Consider the following 27,714-nt stretch of genomic DNA (forward strand, 5'->3'; position numbering starts at 1 on the left):
ATCCAAGCCAGTTAGGGATTCACACTTCATTCACGTAAAAGACCACAGGAAGAGATGCATTAGACGACTAGGTTGCGGAGGCAAATATTGTTCTATTCGCTCCACAACAATTACCTGACAGCTAGAATTACTTTTGTTACTTTACAAATGAGATACAAACAAATCATACAGTATGATGCATTTGTTCCATGCAGAAATCTTCTTACAAAGTCATTTCAGCCAATAATTGTGTCCCAACTCCTTTATTTTTTCAAACCATGTACAAGGATCCATCTGTGCAGTAAGAACATTGCAACCTATTTATGACGCAAATCTGTTTTTGTTTGACGCATTTTCTGAAATAAAGTTTTTGTCCTTAATTCTAGATAACACACACACCTCAAACTTATTGTTTCAACACACGGTTCATTTGAAATCCAATGAAAACAGGCTGAAATACTGTAAGTGCTCCAACACTGAGTTTTGTCACTAGTTTTAAGTACAAATAAAAATCTTTACGGCCAGATTCTGATTTAAATCTTCTTCATAAGACTTTGGTAGTTTATTTATGCGTTGATAGAGCTTCTTTTTATGTTTTAATGGGCAGTGCAAAATCTTTCTAAAAACTAATTATCTAATCTACATACTGTACTAAACTACTGAGTGAAATGGGCCAGTACTTTTGACAGGTTTAGCTATGACACTTTTTGACATTTAAAATAGTGAGATTCAAATGCATATCGATATAATGGAGTACTTTTAAAAGGATATGGCTGATTTCCAACATGTTGGAAGTCCAATGAAGAGGAAGCCTACATCATTGTAGTTATTGGTGTAACGGGGTGGGTGGATCCTTCGCACAGATGTTGCAAGCTCTCGTGATCTGTTAATACTACAGCCTAAATCTGTTTAGGCATAGGGTATCTGCAGGGCAACGGTCCCTATCTGTTACACTGGAACTAATGATAATTAATTTGAGAAATGTGTGTGTGTCGTTTCTGATATTAATTACATGATATTCAGACAGTGAAAACGGGATAAGTGCATCTCACCGTCTAGATTTTCTCTGTCGCTGATGTGTTGGAGGTTGCAGGCTGTGTCCTCCCGGCTCAGCTCCGGCTCCGGCCGGTAGGGCTCGAGCCTGGAGTGGTTGTTCCTCCGGTGTTTCGGGCTCGACGACACGCAGCAGGACGTTGTATTCCCCATGGTGTGAGCAGACTTTGGTTATAGTCCAACCCCAAAACACTGTATCTACAGCCTTCTCCCGACCGAGCTGTTAGCGTTACTACAACACAGGAGGGAAAAAAATGGGGCGGTAACGCGAATAGCCAGACCTGGTGCGAACTACCAAACCCCGGTATCCGTTAGCGTTACACGCCCTTTCCTCGGAGTCTAAAACACGCTTAGCAGCACAAACGCAGTCATTTGTAAAAGCTGATAAAACGCAAAAGCGGGCTAATAAATCACAAGAGTAGCTCTACGTCCCCTTCCTAACGTCCAGGCGAGGGCAGATATTGCCTCTGTTACAGGTTTCGGTTCACACTCGACTCCCTCGCCTTGTAATTTCCGTCGAGTTATCTTCACAGACACATTTTGATAAACTGTTACTTCATGGCAACATGAATAACTGTGAGGGCGTGATACTTAGCTAGTCGGGGGAAGATATTTTTGCTCTCAACGCTACATGGTTGCCGATGTACTGTAGACTGCTGCAGCTACATCCGCTGCCGTGCCGCTTTCAGGGGCTCGTCGCTGAAGTCGGATTTTCGCCCATATCAGGTTAAGAAATACATTCCCACGTATACATTGTTTATGTCTGGTGTTTTTTCACCCACCGAAGCCCGAAAGAAACGATTGTGATAACAATAACAATGTTTTGACAGAAGAAAAAAAAGGAAATTAGCCACAACTCTTTGAGGTAATACATCTGGGCCGTGTAGGGACTGTTGTTTAACATTAAAAACAGCTTGCAAAGAAAAATGTACAGTGGATTTGTTTTTCTTTCTTCAGTTACTCTCTTTGTATTCCAGCTTTTTATATGCTCTTTAGCATATTGTGGGAGAGAAGGGTGGCTTATAGAATTTACAACATTTCGCGCGGCCCCTAAACGCATCTTAAAAAACCCACAGAGCTGTGGCTGTTATGGAAAAGGTTCCGGTTCAAGTGGGTGGTTACAACGATGTAATAAATGGACAATCATGAAAGTCTCTTGGGGGATATAGTGAAATATGAACAATACAAAAAATGGAATATAATAATTATAAAATAGAAAAGACCCTCTCAAGGGTTCAGGTGGGCAATCTGTTCCATTTTCACCAATATGTAGGCTACAGTTCCACTACAGTCAATATAATGACAGTAAACCTGTTAATTGCTTTAACAGGTGGGTAAACACTACTGCTGTGTGGGTTATGACTTTTGTTGTTGTTGTTGTTGTTGTTGTTGTTGTTGTTGTCCCTGGAGCCTACCCAAAATAATAAGGTAATGGTAAATCTGTCACTTGCCGGTTAATTACTTGATCTTGACTAACGACTGACTGACTGATGAGGGCTTTGACTGGCCTGTGACAGAGTGAAGTGACTGCTCATGCTTAAACCTCTCTGCGGGATTAAGAGGGATTAGCAGAGGTTAACGTAAACAAAGTGACGTCTTGAGGAAGATCTAATCCCTTGAGATGATTTCTTTGACACGCGAGACAATACACACAATCACTTATGATGCCGGGGACATAAAAAATGAATGAGAATGTAGGGTTTTTGTATGATTAAATTGATTGACATGATCAGGCATGGTGTTGTAGTGCAGCCTGCTGGTGCTGCAGCTGCATTGCATCTGATGATAGCAGGCAGCCGAATTACAGCCTGCTAAATAAATGGTAGCCTATTTTGTGATCTTGAATTTTTTATTATTTTTTTTCACCCGAAATGTGAGGGAGAAGCTCATTTTCATCTTAAAACTTGTAAGAACAATGTTACAAATTGTGACAGAGTGTGCTGTGGCTGAACATCTGGCAGCATTTTACATATTACATGCAATCCAATCTTTAAATCAAACCAATATGTAAATTATTGTGTAGGCCTAGTTGATGGCTATACTAGGACAGCATTTCCTTTTGCCAACCGGTGCATTCCACAGTGTAGTTTTGTCTCTGACAGGGTGTAAGTTGACTGTGTTTTCGTTCAGACTGGACAGGAATACGCTTTCACAATAGGCCCAGGTGCAGCTCAGGTCACAATGGTATTGTACTTTCCTCACTTGTTTTGTTTCCATCATGTCTCCCTATAAACAGCCCAAAGGGAGTGACGGAACTGTAGTTACAAAGCAGTGAAGATAAAGCACAAAAAATAATAATAATAATGTACATTTCATTCTCATTATCTCAACAACTCAAGATTCATTGATTTATTTTTTATCATTTTAGAACAGGATTGCATAAAGAAATGAAGTTTGTATATCGTTACTCAGAAACCTAAATTATATAGAAGGTTTAATAAACATAAATCGTAAAAAATAATAATTTTGCATTATTAATTATTATTCTTTCATCAGTGTGTTGATACTTGTGTATCTCTTGTCAGACAGCAACAGTGAACAGACTGTAGCTAGCTTGGGTGTTGACCTTTGGGCTCAGTGTAGACTTCTCACTTCACCAGTATCACTGATGCTAGGTAGATTCTAGTTTCCTTAAATGGTCATTCCTGCAATGTCAGGGTTTGTTTTGGTCATACTGTAAGTTCAGTATAAGGTATATCTGCCTGGACAAGCTACATATATTTCCTTTTACTGCAACAAATTGTGGAGTATCTGAGGATTAATTGTATCCACTGAGTCAGAGAATGCCATCACTGAAAACTTGGCCAGACTTTCCTCGTTACCCTCAGCATGTTCACATTCCTCTGGATGTGATTTATGGAAAATGTGTTTAAATACTCATCCTACTTCCCCTTTTTCCAGCTTGCACTGCGTGTTTATTCATCTACTAAAAGGCACCAATAGCTGTTAAAGTAGAGACATTGCTTTTCTTCTCTGTGACAGTCCAAGCAATCAAGTCGGGTCATCACTGAAAGGACAGCACACCACGTTCTGTGCAGAAACCCAAGGTTGAGTTTCAGCATGACGATAAAAGCTTTATCAAACGCTCATAATGAAACTTTTGCATTAGTGACTCATTCGTTACAAAGTCCTTTAAAAATGCGAGTCACGTAGGGGCTTTTTCTGTTGTGTCGCTGGTCAACAATGAACAATGTGTAGCTCTTGTATTTTACTGTGTGTGGAAGTGACACAGAGAGACTGAACAAGAACTTTATTGAAGCAAATACATTTTATAAAATAGTTTGTAAGACCTTTAAATAACAAGACAACAATCAAGTTAATTCAGAGGAGGCATCTGTTAAACAGCTGGAATTCTGCATCAAATTTTGAATTGTTGAATTTCAAAATGGTAGGTGCATAAATAACTCCTCATTTACAAAGACAAAGAAAAAGCGGTCAGGTTAAGACAGCAAATAAAAACATTTTCCACAAATTCATTCATTCATCATAAGATAAATACTTCTCTTGTACAAACAATGCACCGGTATTCAAAACTGCGAATAAATGCAGGGTCATAAAAAGTGAATAAAACAGGTTAGAAGCAGGCAAGACCTCATGTAGAAGTTAAGCGGATCCAAGTAGGTCTCTACATTAAAAACATATTAAATTGGGAGATAAATACAGTTGGCGTTAATTCCTGGCAGTAGTTCGCACCAGGATTTCTAAGGTGCAATAATAAATAATAATAATAATAAAACACAAACACTGCTATTTAAAGCACCAAACCCCCAACTCCGTTTGGCTTCTGGCAGCATTTCCCAAACAAACTCTCCATAGAAAATCTGAGCATCACAAAGACTATCAATTGATATACTATTTTACTAGAGCCAAAATATACAATAGTTGTTGGTGCTTATTGAGGGGCTGCAGCTCGACCCTCAGCATCTGATTCTCCATCTTCAGAGAGGCGTAGTGAGTCTCCAGGCGCTCCACTCCTTCCTTCTCCTCCTGCATTCTCTGGAAGCCTCCCTGTTCAAAGCGACATAAGCCCCTTCTAATACTCTCTGATAATAACCCTGACCTGCAAAAGGGTTCTTGTTTTTTCGCTGGTGGTGGCGCATGGATAATTCAGAGCCAGAAACATTGACATCATCTTGTAAACACATCTAACAGCAAGGACAAGGAGTGTTTTGTGCGAGTGTATGTTTGCGTGCGTTTGCGAGCATGTGTCAGCAAAAGCAAAACCAGAGTCCTCAAGACACCCTCACACAAGTAAACCACAGTCCACACACACACAATCCTGTTCCTCCTCTAGACAGAGGGATCACTAGACTTTGTGTCGATAGATGTCTTTTAATGCTCTAAGCTCCTCAATCAGAGTCTTGTTTTGGTTTTCGAGCACGGCCACGCGATTTTCGAGGCATTTGACATATTCCTTCTTCTTTCGTCGGCACTCCCGGGCGGCTTCCCTGGAAACAACAACAAGTTACAGTGAAAAAGAGAGCCTGAACATCTTGGATTTTCTCCCAGACACAACACACAACTCATAAATCTTACACTTAGGGGAAAACTAGGCTCACATTTCCAACGCTTTCCTCGTGTGGAAGGAGAAATGAGAGTGTGTAGATGACAATGATTACAGTTGTGACACTAGATACCTTTGGGGTGGATAGAATCAACCAAAGGAGGACGTCATAAACAATGAAGCAGACAAAAAAAGCATCCAAACGGATTTACTGATGACTAATCGTAGTAGAATCATCATGTAGGAACGTGCAGACCAGAAAAGTGAGACAGTGCCAGCACAAACACAGGAAGCTCAAGGTCTTCTACAGACAGCAAGCGAAAAGCATGTTAAAAGCAGACAGTAATCAATTTTGCTCACAAACAAACCAGAGTAATTCACATACAAACTGAGCTACTTATAAACACAAGGTTCATGGTCATGTCCTCACTCCAAAAATGCGTTACAGAGCAGATCATGGGGAGTCAACATGGATTATGAGCTCAACACACTGGATGGAGGAGAATCATGCGGTGGAACGATGACAGGCTTGAGTCTGTTATTATTACATGCACTTATTGTCATCCATTGTAATTTGGTATTCTCTAGGTGTTTGAGCGCCAGCTAGGGTATGTAGTGAATGATTCCAGTCGAGATGTGTTTATGGCCAATGCCAATATTAACATCTGGAGTTCAAATAACAATATATTGGCTGATATCTAATGGGATAATTTACCACAAACATAACATTGTCGGTAAGAATCCTATGAATTTGCTTTGAAGAATAGTTGTTGCCATGATATTTGTTGAGATGGCACTTGTACAGTTTAAAGTATAACTTATCATTGCTCTCTTTTGGAAGAAAAGGGACAAGTTGTTCTTAAACAAACAAGATACAGCATGATCGTTAGTGAGATAAAAAGGTGCTGGTACAGAAGGTGCATTCCACCTGTATCCAGGCTTTATGCTAAGCTAATCGAATCAGCTGCTGGCTCTAGCTCTAATTTAGATTAATGTGAAAGTAGTATCGGTCTTCTCAACTAAATCTCGGAATGAAAGCAAATAATCAGAATCAGAATCACAGCATAGTTTCCAAAATGTTGAACTATTGCTTTTAAATACCTAAAAACCTATCTTTGGCTTTGTCAATTATGAGCCACCGTACACACTGATACCAATATATCTAAATTAGCAATTATTGGCTGACAAAATCTGCTAATTATATCGGTATGGTTGATTCAGATTGATGATGATTTCAGGGCTGGTGAGTGTGAATTGTCCTCTTTACCTGTTCTTCATCAAGCGGAGCTCCCTCCTTTGTAAGGCATTCTCCAGGGACTTGTGGGAGCTATGAGCACTGGCACCCCCCACCCCCTGTGGGAGGCAGGAGCTAGGGTGAGGCAGCTGGCAGGCAGTGAGGTCACCTGCAGTTGCTGGGAAGACATAAAACGACACGTCAGTCAACAGGATTGGGTTCCACCAGCTCTTTTCTAAAGCATTACAAAGCTTGTGTGAAAAGTCCTAGTAGTCTTGACTGGGTGATTTACCAGACTGGGTTAAAACAATAAAACTTAGGACACTTACACTCAGAGTGGGTTGTTGTCACTGAGTACTGTTCTCTTGAAATATAAGGTTTTGAATTGAATTGAATGTCTTAGCCTGAAAAGACTTAAAAGTCCTACTTGTGAGAGAAGTTTATTTTTTAATCTCATTCCCAACTCCTCAAATACCGATGCTTTTTTTAGACTCAAAAATCAACTCTTCATACAAATAGGACCTTTAATTAGTGTCTAAATAACTTGCTAGAAAAACACCTTTACTGTTATCCAATCAAGCAATTCACTACGTAACCAGGAAGTCATTCTAGCATCACAAGCTGTGACAAATATGCAAAAGAACACAACAGTTTAAGATAGCTGGCCATTACCAAAAGGTCCAGTGTGTAGGATTTAGTGGCATCTGATGGTGGTGCTGCATATTGCAACCAACTGAACAGCCCTCGTCTCTATGATATCAGCTAAAATCGGGTATAATGTGAAACGCCCTCCCTAGAGAGAGTTTTTGGTGTGTCTGTTGTGGGCTACTGAAGAAACATGACAGTGCAACACGGCGGACTGTGTTTTAATTTCATTAAATAATAATTAGTAATGAGCTAATCTACACATTATAAACACATTTTACAACTAGTTTATGTTTAAATTTACAAAGATTTGGTGTAACAGCTCAGTGTCAATCAATTGTCAGTCAATCATTTTCAATTCAGTGACAAATTAAACTATGACACAGCCGAAATAATCCTGCTACTCATAACCTTTTCGCACATAACTCGTTATTATAAACCAGTATTAGAATGCTTCAGAGCGTGCAATCAAAAATACTGTAAATTCACTGTAGTTTTATTTGACACATTCTCATCCAACATGTTCTGTGCAATGCCACATAATAGAAAGTATAAGTGACTGAATTCCTCATTTCAATCATTGTTCTTCTCCAACGGCTGTGTGATGCTGAAAGAGATTTACACATTGAGAGATTGTACAGTTTGTTCATTGTTTGCTCAGTGCCAGCAGAACTCACTGTCCCTCATATCATGTAATACGCCGCTGATTAATTCTGTGATATGCTGGAATCGCAAAAGGGACAGCGTATAATCACGCCGTGGCCAGTGACTGACGTCAATGCACGTCTTATTCGCCGCTTCGCATTTACATGTCTCTGCTGGGGGCCTGTTCCAGGAAAAGCAGCGACGTCAGCTACTGCCGCTATGTGCTCTGAGTGGGCAGAGCACTGGAGCATTTCACAGAGAGAGAGGGAGAAACAGAGCGAGAGAGAGAGTATGACTGAGAAGACAAGAATGCATGTATGAATGTTTCTTATCGGCGTACGATTGTTGCATCTTTGGAAGATTAAGATGTCAGTAATTCTTTGCAAGGACTTGTGATGGTACATGAGATAATTAAAAATGCATGAAACTAAATATTAAACTTTCTAATAGAGGGTTATTTGTAAAAAAAAAAAAAAAATGTTATGTCTGAAAAGCAAATTCATCCACTGACAAACTAACAGTAATTTTTTCCAGACATTAATAATCACTTACTATATTTTATGAAATGCCTAAATATTAGTAGCTCAAAAAGGGCCTATTTATTAGATATGAAAGTAAAAGAGATAATAAGCAAACATACCTGTTTCTGTCTCATCCCCAGTTACAGCCATACTGTATCTAATCCAAGGGTTTTCCAAGACAAACAGTCCCCTTCAGAGTCTTCTCTCTGACTGAAATGTTACCACAGCCAACAGCGAGGCTATGTGTGCAATTTACAATTAGAGGCATTGACATCAGCATGACATCACTGGCCTCCTGATGTCAACAGTATGGTTTGCTCTCTCCCCGACACAGCGCTATGAGTCAGGGGCTCTGCTGTTTGTCTTTGGAGGAGGAATTTTTCTTCAGCTAGAGTGGAGCTCCACTCTGAAGAATAAGGCTTGTTGGAGACAGAGCGTCAGTAGGGGCAGAGATGATTTGGATTTAAATAATTCAAACCCCTTTTAACGGTTCAAACCTAATCATGTACACCAGAAATAACATTTGATAATTTATTGCTATTAGGACAATTATATATCTTGATAGAGGTCATTGAAAAAAATTTCCACCACAGTATCACCACAGTATTAGAGATATATCATGACCATTATTTTCCTCCCACTGCATTTTCACTGTATGTCGAAGGAAGGCTCATTGGGTGTCAAACATTCATGCAAATACCTCAATCCAAATATGACCTACACTGCGCAACCAGGTTATTCATATAGCCAAGTTACTATACATGTACTTTAAATATAGCCACTGTCATAGCAAAACATTATTGCTTGATTCATACTCAGAGCTCAAGGAGCTGGCTCCCTCTGCAGGCAATACACAGGTGGACACAGGACCAGAGTCCTGATGGGGAATATGATGATGTTTAGTTTGGAAGTTCCCAAAATAATTTCTCAACCATGTGTGAGACAATGATGGAGGAAGTATTCAGAACCTTAACTAAAGTAAAAGCAGCAATACCGTACCCTGTGAGTGTTATACAATTATATTCCATTACATTGTATGTCATTAAATTAATACCTCCACCAAGGAGGTTATGTTTTCACCTGTGTCTGTTTGTTTGTTTGTTTGTTTGTTTGTTTGTTTGTTTGTCGGCTGGATTACACAAAAACTACTGCACGGATTTCCACAAAACTTGGATGGACGATGGGTCTTGGTTCGACTTTTTTAAACATTGCGAGATAGGGTGCTTTTCGTCTTATTCATTAATTTCTCAGGGAGTAATGCATGGATCTTAATGAAAAACCAGGCATATTAAGGTGGCGTGTATCTATGAGTGAGTACAATTTGATGTCGATCCAAATAAAGATCCAGGTTTTACTTGTTTAAACTTTTTTTATTTGATATTGGATTAGGCCTGAGTAATTTAAAAGGGAATGTTGGGCGGTGTTCCATTCTACTTCCATTCTGCTGTATATACCGTTAGTAGTTTAATCTATCAAAGTGCTTCATATATTATAAAATTAATACATGTTTTGTGTGTAAAATCCTAACCTGTAGAGTAATTAGTTACTTTTAGCTGTCATATGTGGAGTATACAGTATGAGGTAATGAACTTACTTGCATGCTGTAAGATCAAATGAAATAACACTAAATAAAGATGAATTTGTCTGGTCCAAAAGTCAGGATATGTTTTAACCTTTTAATCTATGCACTCTTTTATATTGTACCTTCTTTTGTAAGACACTGACTCTGTTCATGTATGTTACTGGCCTGCAACAAAATAAGGAAATTCTATCCATAACAGGACTAACCTAGTAAGTTAAGTGTCACCCCCCACGATGTTTCATAACAAATGCATATTTTTGGTTATGAATTATATATCATTAGCATCCCTATTGAACATTACTACCAAGTGCTCCTCTGGAAATTTGTTACAGGAGAAGGAAAGCTGCAAAGCGTAGGATGTGATCAATAAATCAGTTCTGATGTGTCTGGTAAATTGTGGTAGCTCATCAATATGCGGCCCTTTCTATGGGATTACGTGCCATTACAGTAGAATAATTTCCTCTGACATTTACAGAGCTGATGCAGAAATCCCTGAGCAACTGTCAATGTATTGTTTTCTTGTTTGCTACCCACTGATTAGTGGTAGTGGTCTAGAAATAAGGTGTTACTGAGAATGCTGGCTTACTATTCATCTGCGGGCCATCCGATGTCTCCTCTCTGTACTCTTGTGGTCTTGGTGCATGCTGTGGCATTTGTGTGCTGGTCATGGCCATAGATGGCAGGTTCTGTGTCCCTGTATAGAGGAAACTGACGGGACCTCCTTGAGAAAATCCTTGGAAAGTAAAAAGGGGACTGAGTAAATAAAAGATTAGGTTTTTGTTTTTTTCACAGCCTGTGTGTGAATATTTTATCAATAAAGTTTCTTCTTTTTCAACTCATAAAGCTAGAATTGTATTTATATGGCATTATTCATTATGGGCAGTGGCAGAAGTATCGCCACCCTACCATACAGTAGTGGCAGTCAAGAGAATCTGAGAAGGTAAAGTGGTAAAAATGACATTTGAGTAATCATAGATCAGGCAACTTAAATATGCAATCTGTGATGATGACACCGATGAAGTTTTTACTCTTTTTATACAGTATACTATAGAAAAAATAATTCAATGTTGAACAAATGTCTATTATACTGTATTCCTGTTTGTATGTGTCAACTTGGGACTACTTTTCTGATATAGGTTGTCTATTTTTGGCATTATGTTGTCATGGATTTGAGACTGTTCGCAAACTTCCAATGATTATATGATATCAAATCATTTAGCAATAACAAATGGCAGCTTGAAAAATAACTTCTGAACACATAGCAACCTGCACACCAAGGTATTTCCACCAGGAGTCGATGAAGACCTGACAGAGCTAATAGCAGAGCATGGGATGACTTTCTTCAGGTGGAAAGAAACACATCTCCAACGAGATGATAGTATTACTCAGTATGTGCTGCAATGTTGTAAACGGGTTTTAATGTTTAAGTAAAGTCACCTTCAGCTGTAATAACCCTATCTCTACTAAAGATAGAAGACTTTGTAGGCATAGTGGCAGTAAGAGGCTACTTCTTTCCTAGTACATGTCATTTCAGTTCAGTTTGGTTTAATTTTGCTGGAGTTAGCGAAGCACTTCTCTATGCTACTCCTCAGTACTTTCTCTGTTTTAAAATGATTTAACTAGTAAACAAGGGGTATGGGTATGTTCAGCTACTGATTTTAGGGTATATGTAAACATCAAATGAAAACATTTCCTGTTTAAAATACAGTGGAAAATTGCCCTGGATGGTTATTTCTGCTTGTTAAGCCGAGTAAATTAGTTAGCAAGCTAGCTAATTAAGTTTTTAGCTGGATTATTTGAAGGTTTACAACTGGTTATTTTGGTCAAGCTAGTTTAAACTGTGCTGTTAGCTGGAGGTTCTTTACATCCTTCACAATGGCTAGTTACCTAGCATTAAATAACTGTTAGTAGCTAGTTAACCGACAATTAATTGATTAATTAATAAATCATTCTGTGACCTACCTGTAGAGAAAAGTTACCTTCAGTTAATATGCTGTCATAAATTCTGTTTGTACGTGACCTAGCCTAACGGTTTTGTTGTTGTCGTTGGTTTTATTTTATTGTATTTTTTTTTTTTAAAGCAAGTCATTTTTCGATCATTCTTATTGGTTGATTTGAGTAAAATTATGCAATCAATGGATCATTCGCCACACAAGCCTTTTTTTTTTTAAACGATCGTCACTTTTTGTCGTAATTTTTCTCCCCAAATTGTCACGTTTTCTGTTAATTTATAGTTCTGGATTTCTGTAACAATATCATACGAAATAGAAAAATGTAACACCAGCTTGGTCAATCACTGTAGCTATATATGAGGTGTATAACCAACGTTGAGGGAACATGTTTACCTCCTGTTATGGGGAACAGGGATGATACAGTATATAATAACGTACAGAATGTCTGTGGTTACTTGTAATACTCAATTCCTAAGAGGTTTCCGTAGTTTTAGGCGATACCATGGATATATGGGGGTTCTTGTGACTTGGATTTGTGTGTGTTTGCTGTTATTCTCAGTACAATGTATAGATGTAAAATACATTATATACAATCTAAAAATTCTCATATACACTTTACCGTAGTAAAAAGCGAAAAAAAGCTTTACGACCGATTTACGTCTGTTCATAATTCACCCCCATGTAATACAATGGTATAATCCAAGAGGTAGGGAAGACCTGTAAGTGAGACAAATCAAGCCTGTGACAGCGGAGAAACTTGAGTTTTATAACAAATAAATACAGAACAGAGGTACGTACTATTCTAAAGTCCACGCTTGACCTCAGTAACCTGTTTTGTTTAACAACAGCAACGTATTTTGCCGAACTGTCAGTACAAATGTGGGGAAATTGCATAGAAGATGACCATTTGCTAGCGATAGCTGAGCTATCGTTAGCTTCCTGCTAGCTGACTAGCTGTTAGCTGATGCCTGAAAACTGATGGGACTTGAGCAGGAAGAAGTAGCATGCTAGCTTGAGGCTAGCTAGCCTTTTAGCTAGCCATCCTATTTTGGGATTGGCATTCCGCTAGCTAGTAACCTTAACTTAGCTGGCGTTATCATGACTGTAAGGGGACTGCTTATTTAGAAATGTTAATGATTCCTTTTGAAAGACGGATAGCGGCTTATGTGAATTGGTTAGCAGGAAAAACTGTGCATGATGATGTTGCAATGTTTTCTCTTACGTGAAATCAACTGGTATGAATGACGAGAAACAACACAGGGCCTAGTTTCTCTTACTTGGAGGTAATCTGTGATTCTTCTGACACAGATAGAGAAATTGGTTTGTTATTATATGCAGCAGTCTCGGCTGGTAAATACTACAGCTACAATAGCATTAATCCCTGATCTGTGTTCACTGTTGACGAACGTTAGTAATACCTCCATGAACTTGAGCTCAATGTTTATCTCATCTGTTGCTACCATAGTAATGTGAGCAGCTGTTTTGAGGCAGGCTATTTACCATTACGCTAATGTCTGTTGATGCACATGTGCACTTTGCCCTTTATTCTGACATCTGCATGATTTCATTCCTCGTTATTAATGCTATTTTCAAATCTGTATAATGAAGAATATTCATTAAAATGTGACAACAAAGTTTGACATTACAGAATATTCAGTGTCGTGATTCTGATCAAAGGTTTTTTTGTCATTATGTTTATTCTGACACTTTACCAAGTATACCTGTATCTCTCCTCTGTGTTTTTACTGCCATTTAGGCCCGGTTCACTACTAAAAAAGTCATTCATTCACTTGGGGAATATATTGTTTGCCGTTACAGTCCAAACTGCATGGTGGGATGTTAGATGGTTACTAATAATGAAACTGAAGTCAAGAGCTAAGCAACTCATCTATTCATTTTGTAATTCCTTTACTCACTTCTGTGTTTATGTGTTTCTATTTTCTGACAGGCAGAAAGAGAAACTGTACAATGTCCTTGAAGCCGCGGGTGGTGGATTTTGACGAGACATGGAACAAGCTACTGACGACAATCAAGGCTGTTGTGATGCTCGACTATGTGGAAAGAGCCACGTGGAATGATCGCTTCTCGTATCCTATGCCAACTTGCATCATCTATCTATCTATCTATCTATCTATCTATCTATCTATCAGATTGAAAATAAATGGCAAGATAGGATATCACACAAGCTGCTTGCATAGAACTTTATGTATTTGACTTTTATTTCGGATAGTTCTGGATGGTAAATTTACCCATACATCTTTCAAAAAGTTGGAACATTTAGTATGTTGAATGTCTGTGTGAAATGTAGAGCTGCTTTTTCAGGCAGAGGCAGAGCATAAACATGTATGTATGTATTTCTAGGTGATCACTAACATTACAAATGCTGTATCTCATATTTCATACATACTACATCTTTATTAACTGTATATTTGCGTGTATACATAATGGAATCACATTTGTCCTCATGATTGATCCTTAATTCTGACACCAGTGACATTTATGCCTTGTGCGTTGCATACCCAGAGCCTTTGGGTGAGAGATTATACACAGAGACCAAGGTGTTTCTAGAGAATCATGTCCGGCAGTTGTACAAGGTAATGGCTCACACAAAGCGACTGGCAGAGAAAAACATGTAGAGTGATTTTTTTTGTTTTGTTTCTGCAGTAAGCTTCTTTCCATAACAGCTGTCATTCTTGTCTGTGTATTTTAGAAAGTCCTGGAATCGGAGGAGAAGGTTTTAGTGATGTACCACAGATACTGGGACGAGTACAGCAAAGGAGCTGACTACATGGACTGCTTGTACAGGTAACATTGCTGCCTTTTATGTGCTTTTTGTTTCCACTTCATATACTGATATCATATCAGTGAGTCACAACGCTGATTCATCATTTAGTGCTGTATGTTTTTCCTCTTCCACCTTTTATTTTTTTCACACAAAAAACCCCACAACAGTGCAAAACAAAGCAGAACTTTAGTGTTTGATTTTTTGTCGGACTTATTATCAGTTTTGAGTCTGATGAGACTGTTTCCTTAATTTCACAATGGTGTTAAAATGGTCAGTCAGTTTGTTTTGTTTGTCTCTTTTCTAGAACAAATGAAGGACATGTCTGTATTCAACTTGCTGTTGTCAGTGTGTTTACTTCAAGTACTACTTTAATAGAAGAAGTGAGCCAAAGCAGGTGTCTGTCTTTGTCAGTGCTAGTTCTTTAAAGTTGGCACAGTGCGACAGGGTCTTTAGATGCAAAGCGTACTAATTCTATCACAAGAGACAACGTTCCAGTCTGTAGTTTTTGTACCTAAAATATTACCTTGAACATCATAGTGTGAAGTGCCAACGGGCATTTGGTGTGTCCTGATTCATTCTAAATCAATACTCCTTGGAGAGCTTTCAAATCTATTTTTATGTGTACTTCCCACCAGACTGTCTGTGCATACATATGCCTTTGTCATTTATTATGTCAGCATGAGCAAGAGGGAGAGGGAGCCTCTTGGCTTTAGTAGTGACACACTAGTGATGAGTTCTTAATATAGAAGAGGGTCACTTATTTTCCTTAATTAATGTCTGTGTGAGTGTACATGTGTGTGTTTGCATCCTGTTAAACACAAATCATCAGGTAGTGGAGGTTGGACTGAAGAACCAACTGAGTCAAAACAGACTGTTAACACCTTCCGTCCCTGTTCCACTCTCCAGGTTTCATGGTTAGTGGTACTCAACGCTAGCCGTTAAATTAGCAGCCTTTTAACACTTGATGCTAGTGTTTTATGATTGTCACAGGTTGACAATGTGAGAGAAATGAGGCTGGTTAGTGTGCTTGCTATACTGCTGACAGTAGGGTTTCTGCAGGTCCATAAAAAGCAGAGCTGCATGAAAAAAAAATCATTTTGTGATTATTTTGACAGATTGCGATATAACTCACGATCAGTGGGAATGAACAATTTTCATTTTCATTGAAAAAACTATTAAAATCAATCAGTCAACCAAAGAAAAATGTTTTCTTACATCTGAAGATTAAGGTTTGTAGACCAGGACATCTCTGCAGCACTACAGTACTTCATCAAAATGCTCTTTTGTCACACATTGATCAAGCTTTTGCCATTTGTTTATTGCACTTCTCCACATTGCAATTTCCATAGTGTTTAGATTATTTGTGCAGCTCTATGCAAAATCGTAGAAAGTCTTGAATCCAGTAATCTGAATTTGAGGTCTTAAAATGTCTTAAATGTGATTTTTGACAGGTCTTAAAAATGTATTTGATTATGGTGTTCAAGTTACTTTGATAAGATTCTATCAACTTCAGTCTTGCTTTTAAATGGGTTAAACAAAATCAATAATGGAAATACTACCCGATAATCTTTCAAAACACACCAAGCTAGTGTGTTGCAATTTGGTGTGCTGGCTCAAGTAGCGTCTCCTCATTGAAAAAAATAGCTACTTCTTGAAGTAGTAAGTAAAATTGTTTCTGTTAATGTCATTTTCATCATTTATTGGTAAGTCCAAGTTCGTATTGAGCCCCTGTATTCACATCTGGAGCATCACTAAAGTCTGGCCCCAGCGCAACCCTCTCAGCGCTAACAACATTAATTTCTGCAACTCTGCTAAGCAGACAGTGGGTTAGGGTTATTTTTTGGCAGCATCAGTTGCATTCATAATGGTCTTGAAAAAGTGTTAAAAAGTCTTAAATTTAACTTGTTGAAACCTGACGAAACCCTGTAGAGGAATACAGCACAGCTGTGAAAACATCATTTAGGGACTGAATCTGCAAACATAGATTAGCTTTGATGGCAGCCATCGAACTGTGACTGTTCTGTCCTGCTGCTGATATATTGTTTGCTTCCTTTGAGAAATGTTGAAACACTAGAGATGTGTTGAAACACACTTTCAGTGTATACGTTTCAACATCAGAGTATCAGTCATATGAATAAGTGACAGCCATATGAGATGAATCTTCCATATTGTGATATATAGTTTGTTTTGGTGCAATATGAAACTTTTATGGAGAGACAGGAACACATCCTTCTCAATCAAAGGCTCTGTAAATAAGTTCTATCAGCTGCTGTAAATGTGTTCTCCAGCCAACAAGTTGACTTTGTCTGTCTGCAGGTAGTGTAGCGTAGGATTCTCAGAGCTTTTTTAATCAGCAAATGAAGTCTACAGAGGGATAATGAGAGCAGTGTGACACAACCATACAGTAAATGTGTGGGCTGGAGAACCAAAACTGTGTGCTAAAGTGCTGGGTGATTTTAGTGCATTGATCAACTCCTTTTCTCAAAACACAACGTTATTTGATTCATGGTTAATATTTCAAAAATATTGATTATTACAGGATTAAGAAATGATATAATCCACTATTTTGTATGTAACAGGAGAAACCAAGGCCTGGAAAGTTTTTGAAAAGGGGCATAGTGGTGAACATAATTGGATTTGAATATTTTTTGCAAGAAATTGGAATCGAAATTCTTTTATATATTTTTTCACTTAACATAAATGGGCTTCGTAACGTAATGCAAGTATGTCTTCCGCAGTAGCCATTCCACTCGTAAATATGTCTCTATCTCTATTGCTCAGCTTATGCAATATATGGTTTTGCTGTGCTGTGTTAGAGAAGCCAAGAGACCACATAGTCTTCCACGACTGTAACACAGAACAACTGAGAAATGTTCCCACATTCAAACCTCCCTCTCTCAGCTTCTATAAAGCCTGCTAGTCAACATTACATAAATTCTCATTGTTGTAAAAGTAATTGACCTTTATCAGTGTCTGAAACTATGCAGGGTTGGGCTTTTATATGAAGGGCGTTTGAGCCTGGAAAGTCCTGGAAAAGTCCTTGAATTTGATCTTTAAGAATGTGTGGTAACAATTGAACTGTAAAAACAAAACAAAACTTTTACACATACAGTACCAAGGCTTACATGTGTGCTAAGTATGTTGTAGAAGGTATTTCTCCCTACGATATTCAGAAAAAGGTCTTCATGTCTGCCTCTGGCTCATCATTTTGCCAGGAATCCTCAACATTTTAGATTTCGTTGGCTAACTTGACACATATGACTAACCATGACCTTGCAGCAGGTGGCCTCTGAGAGCAGCCATGTTGTGGTATAACTGTTTCTTAAAACACAAACACACACAATTTCGATATCAGATGACATCTTTTATCTTATGTTCTAACATGTTGATGTCCTCCCTCACTTTGTTCAGGTACCTAAACACTCAGTTCATCAAGAAGAACAAACTAACAGAAGCAGACCTACAGTATGGCTACGGGGGAGTGGACATGAATGAACCGCTCATGGAGATAGGAGAGGTATTGGCTGATTTCCAAGCACTGGTGCAAAAAAAAATGTCCTACACTTTCACACGTGCTTAGTTTCTTATCTAAAGGTAAGGAGAGCACATGCATAGACTGATTGAGAGATTGGTGGGATTCATTCTCTGGGACCCTGTACCCAGGTCAAGAGTTTCACCACTCAGCTACACTGACCTACTCCAGAATCTGTTTACACTGTTGTGACATGCTGACTCATTTGCTGTTTCAGTTGGCGCTAGACATGTGGAGGAAGCTAATGATTGAGCCCCTTCAGGCTGTGCTGATCCGGATGTTGCTGAATGAAATCAAAAAGTATGTTTTTCACACACGCTGAGCCACTAGAAATGTTTTTTCTGAAATGCACTTTTTGTTGTCATTGCTTTCTGCAATGGCATAAATAGTAGGATATTTAGTCCAGGTATTCTAATTGAACACTCATGTGTTTTAAATGACCATTAATGTGATGCCTGATTTCCTGTTTTTTGCATTGTTAATGTCTAGACATGTAGTCTGATTGAGCTGCAGTATTTCACCTACACTAAAGAAAGTGTCCACGATGCTAATAATTTCAGTGCTCATCAATACAAAAGCATCTTTCCATGTCAGCTCACCCAGAATTTGAAACTTTTCATGTCACAGTTCTTCATGAAAAAAACTAAAGACACATGTTGATTAATATGACCTTGCAGGATTCTAAAGCTGTACTCCAAATACTTTTTTAGTTATGATTTTTTAAGTTTGGCCCTCGGAGATGAACTTGGGTTAGGATTGGGTTTAAATTTTGTCCTGAACCTACATCTATTTAAATAATTGTTGCAGGTTGGTTACAGTCATCAAATGAATATAAATACATTTTTTCTTTGTGAACGAAGAAGCTTTCATTTTCCCAAATTGATATCGCCACTAGTTTTTCATGTGTTTCATCACATCCAGAATTTATGTGGTCCTGTGTAAGAAATTGAGTGCCACAGATCCTGCCAAATAAAGTTTCTATAAAACAAAAACCCCAAATCATACAAACAAAAAAACAACAAATTTCATCTCAATCCAAGGGACAAACCTAATAAATGTATAACAGAAAAAGTCCCATGAATTCTACAGAAGTTTTTTTCACGTTCAGTTTTCCAAGAGACTCCATGACATGAGCTTGGTGAGTCAGTATTGGATTGACCCAAAAACATACAATAAAAGTATCAGATCTAACTCAGTTTCCTCATGTCTTACAGTGATCGTTGTGGCGAGAACCCCAACCAGAAGGTAATCCACGGGGTCATCAACTCCTTTGTTCATGTTGAACAGTACAAGAAGAAGTTTCCACTAAGGGTAAGACAACAAATAACGACCCAGACCATTGTAGTCATTTGTATTGTGTTTTTATATCTCAGGCTATTTATTCAGTTATTGTTGAAAATGTGAACAATAAGGTTAAAATCCAACAGTTTTTCTCATTGTTTTTGCATGATCCATAAAATGGATAATAGACATTTATATAGAACTGTGTCTGTCCATGTATACTAAATCCAATGTGGGTCATATCCTCTTTCTTATTCACAGTTTTATCAGGAAATCTTCGAAGGGCCATTTCTGACGAAAACAGGAGAGTATTACAAACAGGAAGCCTCCAATCTACTGCAAGAATCCAACTGCTCACAGTATATGGAGAAGGTAGGATAGATGGACAGATAATGGAAGTATGTGAATGCTGTGTTCACTCATGTGAGCCTGTGGCCTACCGTAACACTGTTATACCCTTGTTTATGAAAACTCACATTGTGTATCGTGCTTGGGTTGAGTGTGTGTATATCTGTGTGTCCAGCAGCATTCATCAGATAAGTGTACATTCACCCGGGGGCCTGTGTGTGTGTGAACTGTCAGGTCATGTCAGTCTGGTGACATAAGAGTTTTAATCTGAGTATTAGCTCTACCATTAACCCGCTACGGCTGAGATCACAGACCCCAGGGCAACTTCAGCTTTGTCCGTCTCTCTCCCTCTCTCTCCCTCCCTCCCTCTCTCTTTCATTCATTCATTCAGGCAATAATCAGATTTCTCTGATAGATTTATCCCTCCAGCCCGTAAACAGGATCATCATTAAAGCTTTACCAGGCATTAGGGCTGTGTGTGATATGACAGTGAAAGAGCATCAACAGACACCGTAGAATAGTTCAGTCCCCTCCTGTCCTGACAGGCTCAGTCACAGTTGCTTATCTGACCCAGTTTGTAGCTGCGGGGAGGCAGTTTTTTTTCTCTTTCTTCCTTTGGTATCCTAACGTGATGCGTGCCAAAACTATGTGGAGACTGATAAATATCAGCTGCCCCATCAGCACAGAATGAGGTCTAACCCTTATGTTTTGTACGGTTAAGCAAGCAAGTAAGCAAGCACAGTCAAGCAAATAATAAGTTCTAGCAGCACTCAGTTTCACAATAGTCATGGAAAAAACCTGTGATTCATATTTTTGGTATTTCTTTAGAATGTATCAAGTTTAATCGGAAACATAAGTGAAGTGAAACTAAATAAAATTAGATGGCTGTTTGATGGTTCTGCTTCAGTCTACATCATTTTGGATTAGAATGGACTGTTCTGCTGAGTTTGGTGGGGGTTTTTTTCCATAGTATGACCATTGTTTTAAAATGTACTGCTGTGTTAAAAGATTCATGGGTGCATAATCAGTAACTGTCCATTTTCTATAATGTAATGAAACTGATGAAAACTGACCACAACTTCTGTTCACAACTTCAGATAATAAAGATGTAGTAAAGTGATGTAAAACAGATTGCAAAGTCAACCCAGATTTGGTTGATTAGACTCTTGAAAAACACACATTTTCATTTTCATTTTCATTTTGAAGAGAAAAAAAGGCTCTTATCAAGACAACTACTTGTCCCCTTACGTAACCCAGTAAAACTGTTCAAATGCTTCATACAAATGAAAGGATCTAGTAATAGTGGAAGTTTTGTTTTCTTAACATGCATTCCACATGTGTGTTCACAGTTGGTTTAACCCACGTTTATGTCAACTATGTAGTTAGTAAAGATCAGTGGTACTACAGTATGTAATGTCACATTGGCTAAATTCAGTTATAGGTTGCATTAAACAGGTATTTCCTTCATTTCATGGATTTCTGTTGTATTTGTTTTTTTTGCCAACTTGAATGAAACCAAACCAACTTACTCACCCCTCTAGCCTTCTCTCTCTCTCTCTTCCCTCAGGTTTTGGGGCGGTTGAAAGATGAAGAGATGAGATGTCGGAAGTACTTGCACCCAAGCTCCTACGGCAAAGTCATCCATGAATGCCAGCAGAGGATGGTGGCAGATCATTTGCAGTTCCTGCACGGGGAGTGTCAGAGCATTATTCGGCAGGAGAAGAGAGACGGTCAGTCGAGCGCCTCTGTATCCTAATGCTGCATCGACAGTGTGCACATTAAGTTGTTGTAATGGATCAACAATGTGTTCTGTTGTGTTGTTTTGTCCAGACATGGCCAACATGTACACCTTGTTGCGGGCCGTGGCCAACGGGCTGCCCCACATGATCCAGGAGCTGCAGGTCCACATCCACAACGAGGGCATCCGAGGCACCAGTAACCTCTCTCAGGAAAACGTTAGTACTACAGCACTGTGTGTGTGTTTGTGTGCATACATGACCATACTTTTACATAAATTGTAGCAGATTTTCAAGCTCAAACTTATTTTTGGAAAATACTGTAGCTTTGGAAGGGCTTCAAGGGTTCTTGTGCTGCTGAGGCTTGAAGACAGCCTAATTTGACTGCATAAGTTATTGGTTGTATGATAAAACTGTCCTGTGTCGAGTGTTATTGGTGTTTTTGTATCGTTACAATATCCTCATGTCACTTGATGCCCTCTGACTGTATGGTGTCATTGCTTTATAATGGACAGATTATTTTGACTTATAATAATGTGTCTTTTAATACAAGTTTGTCTCTTTTCTGGCTTTTCTAGATGCCAACCCTGTTTGTGGAGTCAGTGCTGGAGGTTCACAGTAAATTTGTTCAGCTGATAAACACAGTTCTAAATGGAGATCAGCATTTCATGAGCGCACTCGATAAGGTATTGACCCCCAGACTCTTCTACCTAGTTTACTTTCTGTAAGTGCAAAACTACATTATAAATGTGTTAAAAGTGTAAGTAGCTATATGTGTTGTCACCATTGGCCTGAATGTGTTTATTTGGTATCCCTCTCTCAGGCTTTGACGTCTGTGGTGAACTTCAGAGAGCCCAAGTCCATCTGTAAAGCCCCTGAACTGGTGGGTGCACGCACACACACAGACAAAAACACACAAGACGCAGTATTATACACAGTGCCTTGACCGGGTCATGTCCCTCCTTGTGTCTCCGTCCAGCTGGCGAAATACTGCGACAATCTGCTGAAAAAGTCTGCAAAGGGAATGACAGAGAACGAGGTGGAGGACAAACTGACGAGCTTCATCACAGTGTTCAAGTACATAGATGACAAGGACATCTTTCAAAAGGTGAATATACTGAATATAACAAACACACAAACATTTGACATTCTGATGTGCAAGCATGTACTAAGATGGAGGTTTTGAGCTTAAAATACTTCAAAAGTATTAGCCTCGTAGCGTGTCCATTTTTAGTGTCTTCAGTAGTCCCGAAATAGTCATTTTTGTATAAACTTTGTAACAAAGGAAAGTGTTTTTCAAGTCTTGTTTTTCTTTTTCCTCCACAGTTTTATGCCAGAATGCTAGCAAAGAGGTTAATACATGGTTTATCATTGTCAATGGACTCAGAAGAAGCCATGATCAACAAACTAAAGGTAAATCCAAAGCTGAACAGTATTTGCTAAAACTTGCTATAGGTATGTCTGACACTTTAGAGCCTCAACTAAAAAGCACTCAGTGTGTGATTCGAAGTCAGTTGTGGAACCAGCCCACAAAGCATGTAATTCTTTTAAATGTCCTGTGGGACACACTCCTTAAATCCCACAGCTCTCTCTTTTGCTTTTCTTAATTTTAACTCTCTATTCAAACATGCACTGTCCTCCTCCTCATGTCTACAGCAAGCTTGTGGCTACGAGTTCACGAGCAAACTCCACAGAATGTACACAGACATGAGCGTGAGCGCCGACCTCAACAACAAGTTCAACAATTTCATCAAGACACAGGAGACGGTGGTGGACCTGGGCATCAGCTTCCAGATCTATGTATTACAGGTGAGGGGGACTCTCATGTGGCTGACATTGGACAACATTGGCCTTATTTTAATGCCAACACATGGAATTAATTAATTAATTAATTAATTAATTAAATTAAATTCTAAGAATATTGTAAGTAAGGTCAATTCTACCAACCACTGCTTTCGTCCCCATAGTTTAATTACAATGTGAAATGTGATTACAGGCAGGAGCTTGGCCCCTCACACACGTCCCCTCCTCCACATTCGCCATCCCTCAAGAACTAGAGAAGAGCGTGCAGATGGTGAGTTGACCCTTTTGGAGAACAGCTGATTTTGTGTTTTGGAGGTCTGTATTTATCAAAGTAGTACATTGCAAAATAAAAATCTGTCTTCACCTGCTTTTTTCCAGTTCGAGTTGTTCTATAATCAGCACTTCAGTGGGAGGAAGTTGACCTGGCTGCACTATCTCTGCACAGGTAGCCAAACGCACGCACATACTCTGTTTAAAGCTGAATTGTGTAAGATTCTAATGTAAACTGCATCTGTTTGAGACAATATCTTGGGACTTGGTGGACCAATAAACAAACAGTATGAAAAATGGGCAGGTTAATCATGAAGGGAAGCTAAATATATTATAATCAAGAAAACTTGGTAATCAGTAAGCCAGATGGTTCAGCTTCTACCACCATTCATCTGCGTCTGCTTGGGTCAAAACAGGTGAGGTGAAGATGAACTACCTGTCCAAGCCCTACGTCGCCATGGTGACCACCTACCAGATGGCTGTGCTGCTGGCCTTTAACAACAGCCAGACGGTGACCTACAAGGAGCTGCAGGACGGCACCCAGATGAACGAGAAGGAACTACAGAAGACCATCAAGTCCCTGCTGGACGTGAAGATGCTCAACCACGACTCGCAAAAGGTCTGGAATTTGAAGTAGATCCCACAACTGACAGCATGGTTTTGTAATTTGCAGTGGGTATTGATTGGAAAGTTTAGTTGAATCAGTTTGCCTTGTCAAGTCCTAAGCAGCCTCTATTTATGCTCCATACAAGTGGTGAAATATACCTTTCTTCTTCCCCTCTGCACACAGGAGGAGATTGAAACCGAGTCCACGTTTTCACTAAATATGAGTTTCACCAGTAAAAGGACAAAGTTCAAGATCACAACATCAATGCAGAAAGACACACCACAGGTCAGACAAATCTACCCTTCTCAAGCTTTGCTGTTACTTTGTTGTGTGACAGCCGACTAAAAACTTGTCGAACATCTGTCTGATCCACAGGAGATGGAGCAGACGAGGAGCGCCGTAGATGAGGACCGCAAAATGTATTTACAAGCTGCTATAGTGAGAATCATGAAGGCCCGCAAGGTGCTCCGACACAATGCCCTCATCCAGGAGGTGGGTGGAGGTCATCTCGATTCAAAACCTTTGGTTGATTTCTCGATCGTTTGAGATGTTGATGGGAACAAAAACAGAAATGGCTTGTGGGAACTTGTCAGAACAAGATCAAACTTGTGCTTTTTTCTAATACATTAGTTTCTTTATATTGCAGTTTGTTGTCCTTAACAATTTTGTGATTGTTTATATTTACATGTTTTTATTTGTCTAGAAAAGGTTGTTATTCTGCAACTAATGATCATTTTTATTGTTGATTAATCTTTGGATTATTTTCTTGATTCATTGATTAGTTGTTTGGTTAATAAAATGTCAGAATATGTTGGAAAATATTGATAAGTGTCTACCAAAACCCAAGTTGACGACCCTCACTTATCAAGTTACCCAAAGATCTTCACTTTAATGCCATGTTTTTCTTAAAAAAATAACTCAAACGAATTAATTGATGATCAAAATTGTTGGTGATTAATTTAATAGTTGACGTCTAATCAATTAATAATTGCAGTTTTGTTTGTAACATTAAATGTTTTTTTAACTGTCCCTGTGTGCAGGTCATCAATCAGTCCAAAGCCAGGTTCAACCCAAGTATCAGCATGATCAAGAAGTGCATCGAGGTGCTCATCGATAAGCAGTACATCGAGCGAAGCCAGACCTCGGCAGACGAGTACAGCTACGTCGCATAGGCAGCAGAGCCCAAGCCCAGGAGCGCTTACACACAAACACTCGCCTGTGTGACTGACCGGCAGATGCAGGTTTAAAACGTGAAATAAATAACAAAAAGAGACTCATTCATCCATTTAGGTTTTGGACTGTCGCTGTCTGCTGTGATTCCATGCGGTGACTAAAAAGCAGGACTGGTGCCTCCATCTTTGAAAACAAGAAAAAGTCATCGTGTCACGTCAGACAGCCAGCTAACACCAACCACCCTCCTTCCGACCCAGCCCACCTTCTGATTTTAAGCTGTTTACAACATCACCAGTGCCACGCACCTGTGCGTCAAACGACAAAAAGAAAATGCCTATAGCTGTGGAAAGAGCCGATAAACATACTAGTCGACCGAAAATAAAGGAAAAAAAAGAAAACCGGGGAAAGAGGTTGTTGTGACATCAATGACACATTGGTGGCTACACATTAAAAACATGCTTTCTTTTCTCACGTTTGCAGTTGTTGTGTGTTTTTTTTTCTTTCTTTGTTAAATGTACTGAAGTTAGGAAAAAAATATTGTAATAAAACTGGTATACTGACTATTGTATCTACTTTCAAATGTAAAGAAAAAATGAGGTGACAAACATGATCCTGCTGCTTGTCAAATAAATAAATAAAAACACTGAAAGGTTTTATGTAAAAATCTGTCGAGTGTATCTATACGTCTGTCATTTTGAGTGTTCTTGTGTGTTGAATGTGTTCTCTGATACTGAAAGTCGATCACTACATAACAGCTACTGTTCTGATGTCTACACTGCAAACAAGACTCAAACTGAAAGAGGGAACAATGCAACCAAAAACAACCCACAGGGCCCCAGATGAGGCCTTTTCACTGCAGACATTTTTGACCCATCATAGTAGGAAAAGCACAGGTTAATAATATGAACAATGGCTTTGTTCTTTTCAAATGCCTCTGTAAGCCATGACTGTCTAACAGTAGGTCAGCACGTACAATAACAGGACCCTGACACTGAAGCAGCTCAGTACAGTTCAGCCGTCACATGTTTACACTGTAAAATGTCAACATGTATAATACTATCTATAACTACCCATCTTGGATGAAGGATAAACTAGTTTGAGGTGGATGAGCGAGATGATAGGAAAACAAGCCCTATATCGAGGGAACATCAACATACACTCTTTCTATTGGCCTATATAATGTAATCAAGGACAGTGAAAATGTGCGCAAATAATAATATAATATTAAAGAAAGTGAAGTAAATACTATAATAAGTATGTGTTAGTCTACTGAGTAATAAACACATTTAAAGTAGTACTGTATAAATGGCAAAATAAACTGCATCGTGCACATGCGCATTCAGTGCGCAGTATTGACTACCACAGCACACGCGAGGTGCGCTCCTGAGCCAGCTGTTGTGCGGTCAGCTGTGGTGCTGCCGAAACTAAACTGATAGACAAAAAAAATGTACCTGTGAGGTGAGATGAAACATGACGCTCATAACATGCAGCGTTAGTGTTGCTCAGCTTTCAATGTGGAAGAGCCGAAGCGCTGAGATCATCATGTAATGTCAGCGCATGTCCGCCATGTTTTGTATTTATTTGATTTTTAAATGTAACGTTATAAAACGGTGACATACACACGAGCAAACAAGTGGAAAGATATGTCTACTGTAGCCAACTGATGTAGGGAATAATCACTTTATTCTTGTGGCATGCATGTAAGACCTCGTGGCGCAACGGTAGCGCGTCTGACTCCAGATCAGAAGGTTGCGTGTTCAAATCACGTCGGGGTCATATCTTTTCAAATATGATGCTCATGACCATCATAGGGGAGTGTTTGTATATACACATACAGGGCTGTTTTGGAGTAAGCTAAACACGTCTACTCTCCATATATAAAAACAAAGAATGCTTATTGTCACACAATTTCTCCCGTTTTGACACTTTTGACACTGTGTTAATTTTGTGTTGAAACTGTGTCCGTGACATTTAAGTTAGCCCTTAGCAAAGCCGAGTGATTTTTCATTACTTCCCACACATTTCCACCAAGAATGGGGCTCTACACACTTAGGACTGTTGAGG

The 27,714-nt window shown here is 39.0% G+C and overlaps 3 protein-coding genes across 12 annotated transcripts in view; 1 reads left to right on the top strand and 2 right to left on the bottom strand.

The window, feature by feature from the left end:
- Nucleotides 1-1,699, bottom strand: part of ccny (cyclin Y) — a 44,303-nt gene extending 42,604 nt beyond the window's left edge. For all 4 annotated transcript variants that reach the window (XM_084340499.1, XM_084340497.1, XM_084340498.1 and 1 more), the window contains exon 1: nt 1,032-1,699. In XM_084340499.1, the coding sequence (XP_084196625.1) occupies nt 1,032-1,185 (154 nt within the window). In that variant the 5' untranslated portion in view covers nt 1,186-1,699. The remainder of the gene's footprint in view (nt 1-1,031) is intronic.
- A 2,568-nt stretch (nt 1,700-4,267) lies between these two features.
- On the bottom strand, nt 4,268-12,463 carry LOC311249728 (cAMP-responsive element modulator-like). Of its 4 annotated transcripts, XM_084341004.1 has the most exons (5): nt 12,126-12,463; nt 10,750-10,896; nt 8,701-8,820; nt 6,804-6,948; nt 4,268-5,480 (listed from the first exon to the last, which is right to left on the bottom strand). In XM_084341004.1, the coding sequence occupies exons 3-5, from the start codon at nt 8,729-8,731 to the stop codon at nt 5,339-5,341; spliced, it is 318 nt and encodes a 105-aa protein (XP_084197130.1). In that variant the 5' UTR covers nt 8,732-8,820; nt 10,750-10,896; nt 12,126-12,463; the 3' UTR covers nt 4,268-5,338. The 4 variants fall into 4 exon arrangements, with proteins under 4 accessions (XP_084197130.1, XP_084197129.1, XP_084197127.1 ...); XM_084341003.1 differs by lacking the exon at nt 8,701-8,820 and having other exon boundaries at nt 12,143-12,447; XM_084341001.1 differs by lacking the exon at nt 8,701-8,820 and having other exon boundaries at nt 12,126-12,446.
- cul2 (cullin 2) lies at nt 11,086-26,316 on the top strand. 4 transcript variants are annotated; one of them, XM_084340998.1, is made up of 21 exons: nt 11,086-11,103; nt 14,064-14,202; nt 14,607-14,709; nt 14,826-14,920; nt 18,312-18,417; nt 18,650-18,732; nt 19,647-19,743; nt 19,975-20,085; nt 21,629-21,791; nt 21,892-22,016; nt 22,376-22,483; nt 22,621-22,680; nt 22,777-22,905; nt 23,124-23,210; nt 23,454-23,606; nt 23,794-23,871; nt 23,979-24,045; nt 24,287-24,489; nt 24,661-24,762; nt 24,853-24,969; nt 25,518-26,316. In XM_084340998.1, the coding sequence occupies exons 2-21, from the start codon at nt 14,084-14,086 to the stop codon at nt 25,647-25,649; spliced, it is 2,238 nt and encodes a 745-aa protein (XP_084197124.1). In that variant the 5' UTR covers nt 11,086-11,103; nt 14,064-14,083; the 3' UTR covers nt 25,650-26,316. The 4 variants fall into 4 exon arrangements, with proteins under 4 accessions (XP_084197124.1, XP_084197122.1, XP_084197121.1 ...); XM_084340996.1 differs by lacking the exon at nt 11,086-11,103 and adding an exon at nt 11,425-11,509; XM_084340995.1 differs by lacking the exon at nt 11,086-11,103 and adding an exon at nt 12,808-12,905.
- The last annotated feature ends 1,398 nt before the right edge of the window (nt 26,317-27,714 follow it).

The sequence above is a fragment of the Pagrus pagrus genome (genome assembly GCF_965226575.1).
Source record: "Pagrus pagrus genome assembly, chromosome: 20".
In the NCBI taxonomy this organism is placed as follows: Eukaryota; Metazoa; Chordata; class Actinopteri; order Spariformes; family Sparidae; genus Pagrus; species Pagrus pagrus.

Excerpts from the sequence above, each read along its gene's own strand:
- cul2 (XM_084340998.1), top strand. The coding sequence starts at position 14,084 with ATGTCCTTGAAGCCGCGGGTGGTGGATTTTGACGAGACATGGAACAAG. Across the intron at positions 14,203-14,606 it reads ACGTGGAATGATCGCTTCTC|TGACATTTATGCCTTGTGCG; the intron begins GTATCCTATGCC and ends TTCTGACACCAG. Across the intron at positions 20,086-21,628 it reads GCTCACAGTATATGGAGAAG|GTTTTGGGGCGGTTGAAAGA; the intron begins GTAGGATAGATG and ends CTCTTCCCTCAG.
- LOC311249728 (XM_084341003.1), bottom strand. The coding sequence starts at position 10,837 with ATGGCCATGACCAGCACACAAATGCCACAGCATGCACCAAGACCACAA. Across the intron at positions 6,949-10,749 it reads GGATGGCCCGCAGATGAATA|CAACTGCAGGTGACCTCACT; the intron begins GTAAGCCAGCAT and ends ATGTCTTCCCAG. Across the intron at positions 5,481-6,803 it reads CTCCGCTTGATGAAGAACAG|GGAAGCCGCCCGGGAGTGCC; the intron begins GTAAAGAGGACA and ends TGTTGTTTCCAG.